Below are 13286 nucleotides of genomic sequence, written 5' to 3' on the forward strand. Positions count from 1 at the left end.
ATGAGGATCATGATTCAAAGCCAGCCTAAGGAAGAAAAGTCCATGAGATTCTTATTTCCAATCAATCACCAAACACCTAGAAGTGGTAGAGTGCTACCACAAAAATGCTCAAGGACAGCTCCCAGGCTGTTTGTTCAATCCCTGAGACTGGTACACACAGACACACAGACATACACACACACACACACACACACACACACACACATACACACACACACAGGGTGAAAATAATGGGTTATCTAAATATAATTAATTCAGTGTCCAATGGGAGGCAAGTGGCTTTCAACATTAGAAATAGATACCAAGCCTCTATTCTGTGCCATGCTAAGCTTGATACTGACTGTGGACATTTAACAAGATAGGCAGACTGGTACCCACTCTCATGAAATTCCAGCACGGTTAAACTATGGCAAAGATGTTTAATAGAGCAACATAACTGTCAAAGATAGAATGCTTAGAGGTGTTTGTGGTCTCTATTCACTCAACACTAGCAGCAGCCTGTGCCCCTGAGTATATCAACAGCATTGTGTCAAGACTTACCAAATGTTCCTCTGTGTGTGTGTGTGTGTGTGTGTGTGTGTGTGTGTGTGTGTGTGTGTGTGTGTGTGTGTGTGTCCAAACCTTTAGAACCATTGACTTAGAGACACGACTGAAAGAACATACAGTCAGACAATAGTGTTCAAACTTGAGGAGTCTCAGTCCCTGGGATTACTTTGTTTTGGCTCTGGAAGCCTCCCACCCCTGAGATGTGGCAAGGCCCGAAGGCATTGCCGGCTGAGTGGTCTTCAGGGCTGAGGCCAGCAGATGTGTTTGCAAGCTCAGGCTATAGAAAATGTGGAAATATTGAGTAATGTGGTGACCCTTTAAGTGATCCAAAAATTAAGACAATGGAACTTCATTCTTCTTTATGGATGGCTATAAGCCTGTCAAGTGTATCATGCATTCAGTAAAATAATACCTTGAAGTGAACCAGTATTATCATCAATATCATAGAGCAAAAATGTGAGGTTTAGAGGAATTTAAAAAAGTAGGAATGAGAAATATGTTAAGAAACTTCTCTGAAGTAATACAGCCTAGCTGGCTAACAGATGCCTGACTCAGAGCATATGTCAGAAACAGAAGATAACTTTAACTGTCCAATAATAGTGATATTCAAAAGCATACAAAAGGCATCTAATTAAAAGTGAAAATTCATAGTTGTACTGTAAAAGCAATTTAAAGCCCCAATAAAAAGCAAACAAAAACAAACAAACAAAAAACCCTTTTGGTTAGTTACTTATGTATGGCATCTTGTGTTTTAAATATTACTGAAAATAAATAAGAAATAACCTAATTTATTGATATAAGCTAGAAAGAAAATAAATCTACCCAGACTGGAATAACTCATAAATCACTGTATGTTCTTATGATATGTTTATTTGACAAGCACTGAAAATATCAGGATTTAGAAAAAGATTTAGTGTAGTTGGAAAATCCCCACAACTATAATCATAATTTAAAAATAAAATAAAAAATCACCTTGCATATTTTACATTATGCTCATATACTTATTAGGTTGTGTTATTCTGATACACGCACATACACAATATATATCTTTAGTTTTTGTCATATAACATCTCATTTATCCTTTAGTTGTGAATAGTAGCATTGCTAAGAAGGGCATTATGGGTTGTTAACTTTCAATGTTTGACAATTAAGCCCTTTATGTTTTTAGGGTTTCTAATAAGAAATCTGTTATTCTGATGGGTTTCCCATTTTAGTTATAAGACTTTACTCTCTTACAATTTTCAGTGTTCTTTCCTTGTTCTCTGAGCTCATTATTTTGGTTATAATGTATTATGGAGAGGTCCTTCTTATTTTTATTTTATAATTTTATTAACTTCAAGTGGGCATACAAAGAAGTTTTGTTTCAGCATGCTAATTTATGAGTACAGTGCATCTTGATTATCATCATCCATTTAATCATTTTCCCTTCTGTTTCTCTCAACCACATCCACCCCTCAATTCTCTTAATACCATTCACACACACACACACACACACACACACACACACACACACACACACACACACACACACATACATTCTTCTACTCTTCCTCTCTTCATTTGTCTATCCCTCTCCTCTTGAGAGAGGTCCCTTTCTGATCTTGGCTAATGGGTGTTCTAAAAGCCCCAATGAGTTTCTCTTCTTCAAAATTTGGTAATTGTTCTGCTACTGCTCTATTGGATGTTTTCTGTGGCTTTAGTCACCATATCTCTTCATATATGCCCATGATTTCTTTCCTCTTCCTTTTTTTGTGTGTCAGTTTTGGGCTTGAACACAGGGCTTGGGTGCCATCCCCAAGTGCTTTTGCTGGAGGCTAGCATTCTACTGCTTTGGACCACAGCTCCACTTCTATGCCCATGATTTCTAAGTTTAGTCTTTTAGTAGATCCCTGAAATTCTTGCAAAGTTCCAGTATTTCTTTGGTTCTTTTCTACTTATTTTACTGTGTCTAATCTATCTCTAAGTCCTAAAATTAGGAGTTTTATTTCATCTACTGTGTCAAAGAGGCTTTCTAATTTATTTTTCTGATTTGATTATTTTTCAGGATTTTTCTTAATTGAGATAAATTTTCATGTCTTGCTTTAAAGGAAATTTCTATTTACTCCATTCATTTGTTTATATGGGTTTTCTTTGATCTCTTTTAGCTGTTTAGCTATAGTCTCTGTGTGTGTGTGTGTGTGTGTGTGTGTGTGTGTGTGTGTGTGTGTGTGTGTGTGTGTGTGTGTGTGTGAAAATATATATGCTCTACTAGAGTTTAAACTCAGATTCTCTTGCTTGTTAATTTGGTACTCTGCCAATGAAGTCACATCTCTAGATCTGTTCATTGCTGGTTATTTTGGGATAGGGTCTCATTTCTGCATGGGCATGTGCTGGAACTATAATCTACCTACTTTAGGCTTCCTGACAGCACTGGATTGCAGAGGTTCCCCACCATAGCCTGCTTCCCTCTGTGGAGATGAAGTCTCATGGACTTTTTTTTTAGGGGAGAGGGAGTCTGGGCTGGGTTGAAACCCTGACCTTCCCAGTCTCAGCTTTCCACATTGCTTGAGATGACAGTTGAACAGTGTAGTGCCGAGCTATGACTTGGGATGGGGTGGGTCTTACACAATTTTTTGCCTTAGTTGGTCAGGAACTATTATCCTCCCATTCTCAGCCTTCCAAATAGTGAGGATTGCAGGCATGAGCTGCTAGCATGCTTTTTTATATTTTAAGTATATGCTTAGCCATAAGTATATTAAATTTTAATAAGAAACAAATATTCTAAAGTACATGAGATATTTTCCAAGATTTATATATTAAAATTCATGAAATACAGAACTAGAAGCCTTATGGTATCATACATGGGCAAAAGTCTTACTTTGAAACATAAATTCATATGCAATTCATAATCTCTTGATTTTATTTAAAGGGTGAAGTTGGCCAGCAAGGTTCTCCTGGACCCACCCTATTGATAGAACCACCTGATGCTTCTCTCTATAAAGGAGAAAAGGTAAGCCCCCAATTCATATGTTACCTCATAAAGTAACGATGAAAACACCTTATATGTCTCACCACATTATTCTCAAAGCTGCCTTAACAGGCTGGCATTTTCATTAAATTCTTGCACAAGAGTGAACATTATGGTTCTAAAAGTTTCCATGGCCTTGAGTCTATCTAGCTGCTGAGTTAATAGACTGATTCTAGACTGTCAAATTGTGCCAAGTCCTCCATTACACTGAGTCTTACAAATACCATTTCAATTTAAGTTGTCCTTCGAATGTCATGGATGGGTTTGGCGTTTTAAGAACTGACAAGGTAACAAATGTATAAGGCTGGGGACACAATAGATCTGGGGGCAAATATTAATTTCCTCTGTCAGCTTCCAAACCTGCTATTACTGATGTCATATACCAATTCTGTTGTTCCTATGGAATTATTGGTTAAATCCCTCTATCTTGCTCAAAAGGAACCACTTCTCTTGGTGGCTACATTTTCATGGTTTCATGGTGGTCCACCCCTTTGACTCATACTTCTCACATCGACCTGAAAAGGAGTCAAGGTCACAAGTATGCTTAAGGATTAGTTGCTAATTGCATTCTTTATTAAAAAAAATAAACACATTGACAAAGGAGATGGTGTCTAAAAGAAGATGGAATGCATCATGCTACATAATAAGAATTGACATCTTATTCATTGTGATTTTTAGGGTATAAAAGGACTTCCTGGAATGATTGGATTACCAGGACCACCAGGACCCAAGGTAGTTTAAGTTCCTTTTTCTATTTCTATAAAATGATACCTCAATTCAAAATTTCATTTTGTGCAATCTTTGTCATTATTGCAAATGCTAATTTTGATCAATATAGATATGCATTATGTTTGTATGTATCTATCTCCAGAATCTTTTATTATAATCCTATAAGACATTTGTTTTAATTCTTTCTATAAGTTTATCACAGTCCTAGCTTATTTTTCATTGTTTTTACTGTCTGTATTGGTGAACTATTGTTGCTTGCACCTTCTAAGTCTTGCCATTTTTTTTTTTAAGGGAGAACCTGGTATTGGGATAAAAGGAGAGAAAGGTCTTCCTGGATTCCCAGGACCTAGGGTAAGGATCATCTGTTATTCACACCAGTGGATTTGGAATCAATGCTCTTACACAGATTTGTAAGACTAGATCTGTCATCCTATATGTTCCAAGATGGAGACTGTCTCAGTTGAACTGTGTGCTAGAGCCAGGTCTCAGGGAATTCTTTCGCTTAATAGCATTTAGATGAAATAAATGCGTAGAATGTAGAAAAAAACGGCTGGAAGTGTCAGGACTCTGGGAATCTGCTCTCTTGTTCAGTGCTAGTGCGGTAGGTACTTGGGATGGTGAATTTCTGCATATTTATTTCATCAATCAAAGCACTGATCCAAGAGAAACAGCTAGCAAAAAATGTACCATGTCAGACCAAAAGGATTACCCCACACATGTCAGTAATGGGGTGTCACATGGGGTATACAGAGGTCAGTCCCCAGATGGCATGAACATCAATCAAGCTAGATTTGCTACTGAATGGGGCAATATTGCTTTCTATGGATGTTTTTATTGCTGAAGGTACAGAGAACAACTACTAATTTCCAGATAAATGTATTACAGTAATTTCAAAGATATTTGACTAAGTGCAATAGGTTAGATATATTAGTACTGAAAGAGAAGTAAAGACAAAAGTTCATTCTCTTTGAAAGAAAATTCATTATGGAGTAGTTATAAAGAGGCTACAATTCCATAAATCAGATTATGAGTATAATGCATCTTGATCAATGTCACCCTTTTTACCTTTCTCCCCGATTCCCTCTCTCCTCCCTACCCTCAAGTTACATAGTTAAATTTCTACAAAATGTACATTGAATATAATGACTGTATTTGGCTCCCCTTTCCCCTTTATTTGTGTGCTCTCCCAAGCATGTTTCCACTTTCTGGAAAGTACATTCTTAATTAAAGCTCTGGCAATGGCATAATTTATTTGAATAAAATGAAATATAAATTACAGTCCCAATAGGCAAATAAATGGAACAATTTTATATTTATTTCCTTCAACCATTTTTGCAAACAAGACTCTGAGTGTGTGTGTGTGTGTGTGTGTGTGTGTGTGTGTGTGTGTGTGTGTGTGTGTGTGTGTGTGTGTGTGTGTGTGTGTGTAACTGGTGAGGTAAAAGAACTGGTGCATTTTTATTTAACTCTTTCTTTCCTTTAATTTCTTAGGGTGTTCCTGGCTCCCATGGGTCACCTGGTTTTCCAGGATTAAAGGTAAGCATTCCTTATTACAGAGGTGATGAAGGCAGTAAATGCAGGTCAGTCTTATTCAGAAGTACGGTTGCATGTTCGTCATTAAAGGAAAGGAAAGGCAGATACATTCACTTCACGAATTGCAGGATTTAGCTGTGGATGCCAAAGCAGAACTCTCGGATGCAACTCAGAGCAGTGTTAAGAGTTTGCAGTCTCTGTGAGCATTCTGATTCGAATTAAATGAGGAGGAAGTAATTTGCTACCCAACCCTATTCATTTGTTTAAAAATACATGTTTCTGTGTGTTTGTAGGGAGAACAAGGACAGATTGGAGAGCCCGGGCTATTTGGATTGCGTGGCCCAAAGGTAAAGAAGTGAGCCTACAGAAGATAAAATTTTATATCCCTTACGTTATCAAATGCAGTTTTAAAAATATTTCACAGAATCAAATAGAACTTTTGAAAGAGCCAGAGTTAAATTTGTACACACCACTGGTACATATTTATGAAATATGCATGTCACATATGCTTATTTTCATATGAATTGCCATGCTAGCATGTTTGTTTACAGTTGAGAACTAATTCTTTTGAAAGTGAATAATAATAAAAATTTCAAACATTGCATGGAATCCAAGGATATTGAGAATGGAAACACAGAGGGTTTTAGAGCGGACTGCAGTTTTTACCACGGCATTGTTTATTTTCTGTTTAAACTGTGTGTAACTACACACTCAGCACTGGATCAGGACAAAACACAGTGGCCCTCACGGGACATAATTAAGACAGACAGTATTTTCATACTAGAAGAAAATGGAGACTGAGAACTTGCTGGGTGAATAAACCATTTTTTTACTGGCATTCCATCTTAGACATTGATTCTCATAGTATATCAAAGAAACCAAGAAATTTCAGAGGTATTTGATTTATGATCATGGAATAATTTCATTGGTATTAATGATTTGCTTTTGTGAGAGCTTTGTCAGTTCATTGCTAATTTGCATGTGCAGGTAAGAGATTGGATGCATCTTTGCCTTTCCTTGAACTCTGTGAAATCATTCATCTTCACAGTCAGCCTAATCTTTCTTAAAATGAAGGTGCAATGGCTCTCCCACTGTTTGTTTAACATCAGATGACACCATTATTTCTAAGAAAAGTAAGTGAATGAATAATTTTAGGGGGACCTTGGAGAACGTGGACATCCAGGACCACCAGGCATTTTGGTAACCCCGCCCGTCCCTCTTAAAGGTTTGTATTCCATTCAGTTCTTCCATACTTCATACAGAAATGGGATTTGAGTGGCTCACACCAAAGAGTTTGGCCCAGTGTTCCTGTAGCTTTCACATTATGCAGGCAAAATACATGAATATTAGCATCAAGATGTAATTCTATACGTTCAGGTAGAAATGGGCATCTGCGTTTGTATCTACTGGTATAAGACATCCACTTTTATATGATGCATGCTTGGATGTGGATTATGTTATCTTTCAGAAAGTATTTTTGTCGATGTTAAACAGTGCATGAGATCATTTGACTAACTCCTGCCAAAATGCCGAACAGGAAGGGGGCTATTGGTATCTGGGAGCTCTATTCAAAGTCCATGGGTCTGCAAAAAAAGGCTGGCTGAAGGGGATTCAATCTGAGATACTCCACTGGAATGGTGGGGAGGAACTAGACATTGCACACCACCTTGTACATAGACATGTGTTTATTCTTGTCTCTGGCAGGTCCTACAGGGGACCCAGGATGCCCAGGCCGCCAGGGAGAAATGGGAGCCATAGGACCACCAGGTCCCCCAGGCCCTCCCGGCCTACCAGGGGTGGCTTGTCCAGGTATGGATCCATTGCATTTAAGGTATTCGATTTCAGACATCACATCCACCCGAGTAATCATCAGCACGAGCTCATAATATCGCTTTAGGAAACTTTTAAGGTGATGGATGCCCAGAAGTAGTTGGCTTATTATGCCTGTCATCCTAGGTACTAATAAAATAAGACCTGAGGATCAAGGTTCAAAGCCAGCCCAGGCAGGAAAGTCTGTGTGACTCCTATCACCACCAAAAAGCCAAAAGTGGAGCTGTGGCTCCACATGTGTTAGAGCACTGAGAAAAATGGCTTGGAGACAGGGCCTTGGATTTGAGTTCAAGTCCCAGGATTGTCACAAAAAATTAATAATAACAGTAATATAATAATAATAAAACCTGGAATACTAGGTTCTGCTATTGTAAGAGTGCTTCTGCATTTCTAATATGTAGCCAAGTTAATCACTGAACTCAAACTAATCAATCATTTATTTGGAAGAAATACAGGTTCTAAAGTTAGCCAAATAGGGATATTATGAGGACTATATTTCTGTAAGACACCTCTCCCAAACTATCACCTGTAGATAAGGCTTGAAACTGGAAAGAAGGCACTAGTGGCTCACACCTGCAATCCATTCTAGCTACTCAGGAGGCTGAGGTCTGAGAGTGGCAGTTTGAAGCCAGCCCAGGCAGGAAAGTCCAGAAGACTCTTATCTTCCATTAATCACCAAAAAGCCAGAAATGGAGGTGAGAGAAAAACTTAAGGGACAGCTCCTAAAACCTGAGTTCAAACCCCAATGCCAAGCAACAGCAACAACAAAATGGGAACTGCCACTAGGATTAATATATTACAGTGTTTCCTCTTTACCTTCCATTGTAGAAATCTCTCCTTGTTAACAAGCACTCTTATAATTCTTACCATTCACCTGGGCCCCAATTTACATTTCCTATGTGAAATTTTCAAAGAAAACTTATGATCAAGATGTAAAATTTTAGTTCAGATGAAGTATCACAGCGCCACCTGGAGGGAAAAATCTCTTTGGGAACCAGGCTGGTTAATACTTCTAAAATTAGCAACAAGAATTTGTAGGATATTTTCCTTCTGTGAACTCAGGACAGCTGATTAGCCTGGGAGAAGGCAAGTCAATAAGCACAATTTATTCCAGCTGATGGTCGTTGTTATATTTACTGAGATGTCCTAAGAAGTTTCTTGAGCTATTCAACTCTAACTACAATTTGTTTGCTTAGTTGTCTTCAAATCAAGCTTTCATTATTAGGGTCTGTACAAACTCCATGTGGGAGTTTGTGATGTGAAGAAAACCATTGAAATTTCTACTGCTTACAAGATGTGCAATTGTAAGATGTATTGAATCTTGCCGTACCTCAATTTTTCTGTCTGCAAGATGGAGCCTTGTTAGGACTGGCAGAAGGTATATGTCCATAATCCTTACAATACAGCGTGAGACATAGTAAAGACTCATTGTGTCATCTATTAATATTCTTTTTCTTTTTGTATGTTGTGGCGATTGAACTCAGGGCCTGAGCACTGTCCCTGAGCCTCTTTGTGCTCAAGGCTAGCAGTCTACTACTTCAGCCACAGTGAAACTTCCTAATATTTTTGATAGGTGGCCTAAATTTACTGTGCTTTAATCTATGAAGTGTGAGTTTTTCAGGTTTCTTTAAAGAGAAAAGGTAATGTTTACAAATACAAGTGAGCCCCTAGGACATATGTACCCAAGAATAAAATCATTAACTTACCCACACCCCTATGCTATTTTGCTGATTACTGACAAGTTCCAGTTGTCTATTGCTGAACAAATTACCCCAAACCTAGTGGCTTGAAACAAAAATCTATATATATTTACCGCTCATTCTTTCTATAGTTCAAGAGTTTAGGAAGGGCTAGCTAAGCTGAGCATTCTGGACTTAGAGTTTTTTTTAACTTTAGAATCACACAGATACTGGGACTTGAGGTTCGAGTCTAGCTGGGCATGTATTTCCTTCATCTCTCATTTAGTTTCAGTCTCTACGTGGATTCTTTCTCCATTCAGGCCCTGACGATATTGGGAGGATCTTTGGGGCAAGTGAGTTATTTATGCAGTAGCTCAGGTCTTTAAGTCTTTTATCTCACAAGGAGGGAGCTGATCCACTTATCAGAGGGGACAGTTCACAAGGAGGGAGTGACACCCTGCCTTTGGATCAGGAAATGCCCAGGTTTTAAAAGAACTTGTGCAGCTAGAACTGCTGTGAGGACATCTTTGTGCAGTTCAGTCTGCTACAAAGATGATGCAGCCAGACCGTGACAGGCAGTGACCCTCAGCCAGAGACCTCCCATTACACTTAAGTCAAGGACACCAGCAAAAGGGGAAGGAAGTCAAGAGCAAGGTTAACCTACGGACGTATTACCTGTTTACCTTGTTTGAACCTGATGGAGCATCCACGGAGCATGTCCCATCATTAGATATTGAACTGAATTCCTTATGTGGGTTAATGGACTCACCTATGAGGCTGATGAAAAGGTCAATAATTAAATGACTGCTTAAGATTCTGATGACTACAGAGGGAAAGGTGAAGTTCGAACTATAAGCCTCTGAGCATCTGGCTCAACCTGAGATACTACGAGAATTAAGTATTTTATGTCCTACATAAATGATGATGTGAGCATATGTTTATGTCTGTTAATATGTGCTAATGGGTTTGTTCAGATTACTTTTACTGTCATGAAAATGTTAATTTTAGGTTAACAAGATCTATTTTCGTCCAGTAACCCCAAAGAATGAGAAATCTGAGTCCTCAAACCTGTCCATTTCCACTTGTCTGATTGTTTTGAAGGAGGTGAGGTAGCCTGGGATATTCAGTAATTTTTAAACTGAATTTTCCTTGTTTTTATTTCATGCAATGTATTTGGAGTATTAAGATATAGGTCATACTTTATAGCTAGTAGTCTGCCTAAAATAAAAGAAATTTTAAAATGTGGCTCATTTTCCTTACCTCTTTTTTTAAAAATCATTATTTTGATGATGGTAGGGTTTGAGTTCAGGGTCTCATGCTTGGTGGGCAGGCTGTCTACCTCTTGAGCCATGCCTCTAGCTCCTTTTGCACTGGTTCTTATCAAGATAGTGTCTGTGTGTCCAAGCTGGTCTGGACTGCACACTCACCTGTGTTGTTGGAATGACAGGTGAGTGCCACCACACACAACAACTGGCATTCCTCAGGAGCTGGGGATGATGGAGCACACCACTGCACCCAACCACTGCTGGCGCTGGAGTTTTGCAATCTGTCTATCAGGGCTGGCCTCCACCTGGTATCCCCTGCCGTCTGCCTCTCAAATAGCTAGGATTACAGTCTTGAGCCACTGGGCCCAGCATTCCCCTATCACTTTTATGCGCCATCATCTGGAATAGTTTCCTTAAAAAAGAAAACAACAGCAAAAAGAAAACAGCTTTATTTATATATGTTTGATATCAATATTTTATCTAAGCTGGGCACTGGTAGTGCATGCTTGTAATCCTAGCTACTCAGGAGGCTGAGATCTGAAGATAGCAGTTCAAAGACAGCACAGACAGAAAAGTCCCCATGAGACTCCTCTCTAATTAACCACACAGAAGTCTGGAAGTGAAGCTTGGCTCAAAGTGGTAGAGTGCTCAAAGGGCTCAAAGGGCTCAAAGACAGCTCCCGAGTTCAAGCCCCATGACTGACAAAATGAAAATTGTACCTATTCATGATATAAACATGATGTTCTGCTGTAAATTGTGAAGTGATCACCATGTTCTCATGATCATATTTGTCACTTCTACATAGTTACTGTGTGCGTGCGCACACACACACATGTGGTTAGAGCATTCAGTCAAGCTCTATCTTCGTTGCTTTTAAAGCTCTATCTTCTTAGAAACATCAAGTGTATAATTCAGTATTGTCATCTCCATCAGGCTACATTACTTCTCCAGAACTTCCTCACCTTGCCTAATTGAGATTTGTTTGTTTGTTTGTTTTTTTGTCAGTCATGGGGCCTGAACTCTGGGCCTAAGTGCTGTCCCTCAGCTCTTCAGCTCAAGGCTAGCACTCTACCACTTTAGCCACAGCACCACTTTAGGCTTTTTCTGCTTATGTGGTGCTGAGGAATCGAACCCAGAATCTCATGCATGCGAGGCAAGCACTCTATCACGAAGCCACCTTCCTTGCCCCTAATTGAGATTTTTGAACCTTAGGTCAATATCACTCACCTCCCTGCGTTCCCCACCCTGGGTCTACTCCCTGCTTCTATGAACTTGACCCTGTAGATTCCACACATGAGTGAGGTCATGTGCATGCCTCTTTCTGTGTCTGGCTTATTTCACAATGTCCTCTAGCTCTGTTCATTTCCCTTAAAAAGGCCAAAAAACCAATTCTGGGACCTCAAGAAGAATGTGCTGACCTCACTTTCTTCTACAGAAACATTGACTCCAAGAGCAGGTGTGCTTTTCATCCTTAATTTCTCTTCCAGGCATCCCGGGGCCTCCCGGGCCACCAGGGTTTCCTGGTCCACCAGGCCTTCCCGGGGAAGCCGGGGTTCCTGGGAAACCGGATTCGGCCCCTGGAAAACCAGGGCATCCCGGGCCACCAGGCCTTCCGGGAGCACCAGGGCAGCCGGGACCTCCAGGATTGGATGGTAAAGTGGTCCTCATTCACCCACACACGCATTTATGCTGAAGTGACACTGGCAGGGTCATTCACAAAGTAGCACCTTCCACACATGTTTAAAGCTGTATATTTCTAAGCTACATTAGGAACTAAAATCCTTTTTACAAATAACAGCTGGACCATGACATCAGTGAGAGTATGTGCCATTATTTACCTGGAAGTATGAATGATGGAGTTCGGTAAATAAAGAATTTTTGAAGGTTATTTTTTATTTGAGTCATAGATGGGTCTGGTTTAAGATTCCATTTGTCTTCTAGGAAGGTGCTAGAAGGTAGTGTCTTTTAGTCCTACGTGCTACAGACAATTATTTACACACACGTGGCTGGTATCATTTTTTACTGTTTCTATATTGCTGTTCAACATGCTTGGAATGCCAGTTTTTTCATTATTTACTTTGGCACGATCTATTGGCCTTCCCCTTGAGAAGATGAATTTAATTCTCATTTACCAGTGCACATGTGCACACGTCCCATCCCTCAGCCTACTAATAGAGCTAGTGTCATAATTTTGATTAAACGTTCAGTGTTTATATTGAACAATTACATGTTATTCTCAGACAGAGCCATATAATAGTATATTTTTATTACTGTATTGACTTTTTTCAGCATAATGTTTTGTAAATTGTCTTGCTTTCTTTGCATGTTTGCTTGGTTATCATTGTAATTATTTAACTCAAACTACCCAGAGTTGTGTGCATTTGACCATTTTATACATTAACCCATTAAACCTTGTAACAGTACCAGCTTATTGATCTTATTGATAAAATCTTCCCTGGAACTTTTTTTTTCTTTTGGTCATGGAGCTTGAACTCTGGGCCTGGTTGCTGTCCTTCAGCTCTTCAACTCAAGGCTAGCACTATCACTTGAGCCACAGCACAACTTCCCCTGGAACTTCTTAACTTATTCAGATTAGATCAGGTTGGACTTGAAACTTATTGCTGGGATACAGCCTTGAGATTTTCTTTCATATTTATCCTCAGAAGTTTCTCTGTCCTCTCCTGTCTGTCTCCTGTC

At 39.2% G+C, this 13286-nt stretch overlaps 1 protein-coding gene across 8 annotated transcripts in view; it reads left to right on the plus strand.

Annotated features, from left to right (window-relative positions):
* The window catches only part of Col4a4 (collagen type IV alpha 4 chain), a 125188-nt gene that overhangs the window by 45785 nt on the left and 66117 nt on the right, over positions 1-13286 (plus strand). For all 8 annotated transcript variants that reach the window (XM_070015744.1, XM_070015718.1, XM_070015711.1 and 5 more), the window contains 8 exons: positions 3455-3535; positions 4232-4285; positions 4574-4633; positions 5774-5818; positions 6109-6162; positions 6971-7040; positions 7520-7624; positions 12077-12241. In XM_070015744.1, coding sequence (XP_069871845.1) covers positions 3455-3535; positions 4232-4285; positions 4574-4633; positions 5774-5818; positions 6109-6162; positions 6971-7040; positions 7520-7624; positions 12077-12241 — 634 coding nt within the window. The remainder of the gene's footprint in view (positions 1-3454; positions 3536-4231; positions 4286-4573; positions 4634-5773; positions 5819-6108; positions 6163-6970; positions 7041-7519; positions 7625-12076; positions 12242-13286) is intronic.

This window comes from Dipodomys merriami, unplaced genomic scaffold (genome assembly GCF_024711535.1).
Source record: "Dipodomys merriami isolate MVZ:Mamm:240054 unplaced genomic scaffold, mDipMer1.0.p SCAF_1, whole genome shotgun sequence".
Taxonomy (NCBI): domain Eukaryota; kingdom Metazoa; phylum Chordata; class Mammalia; order Rodentia; family Heteromyidae; genus Dipodomys; species Dipodomys merriami.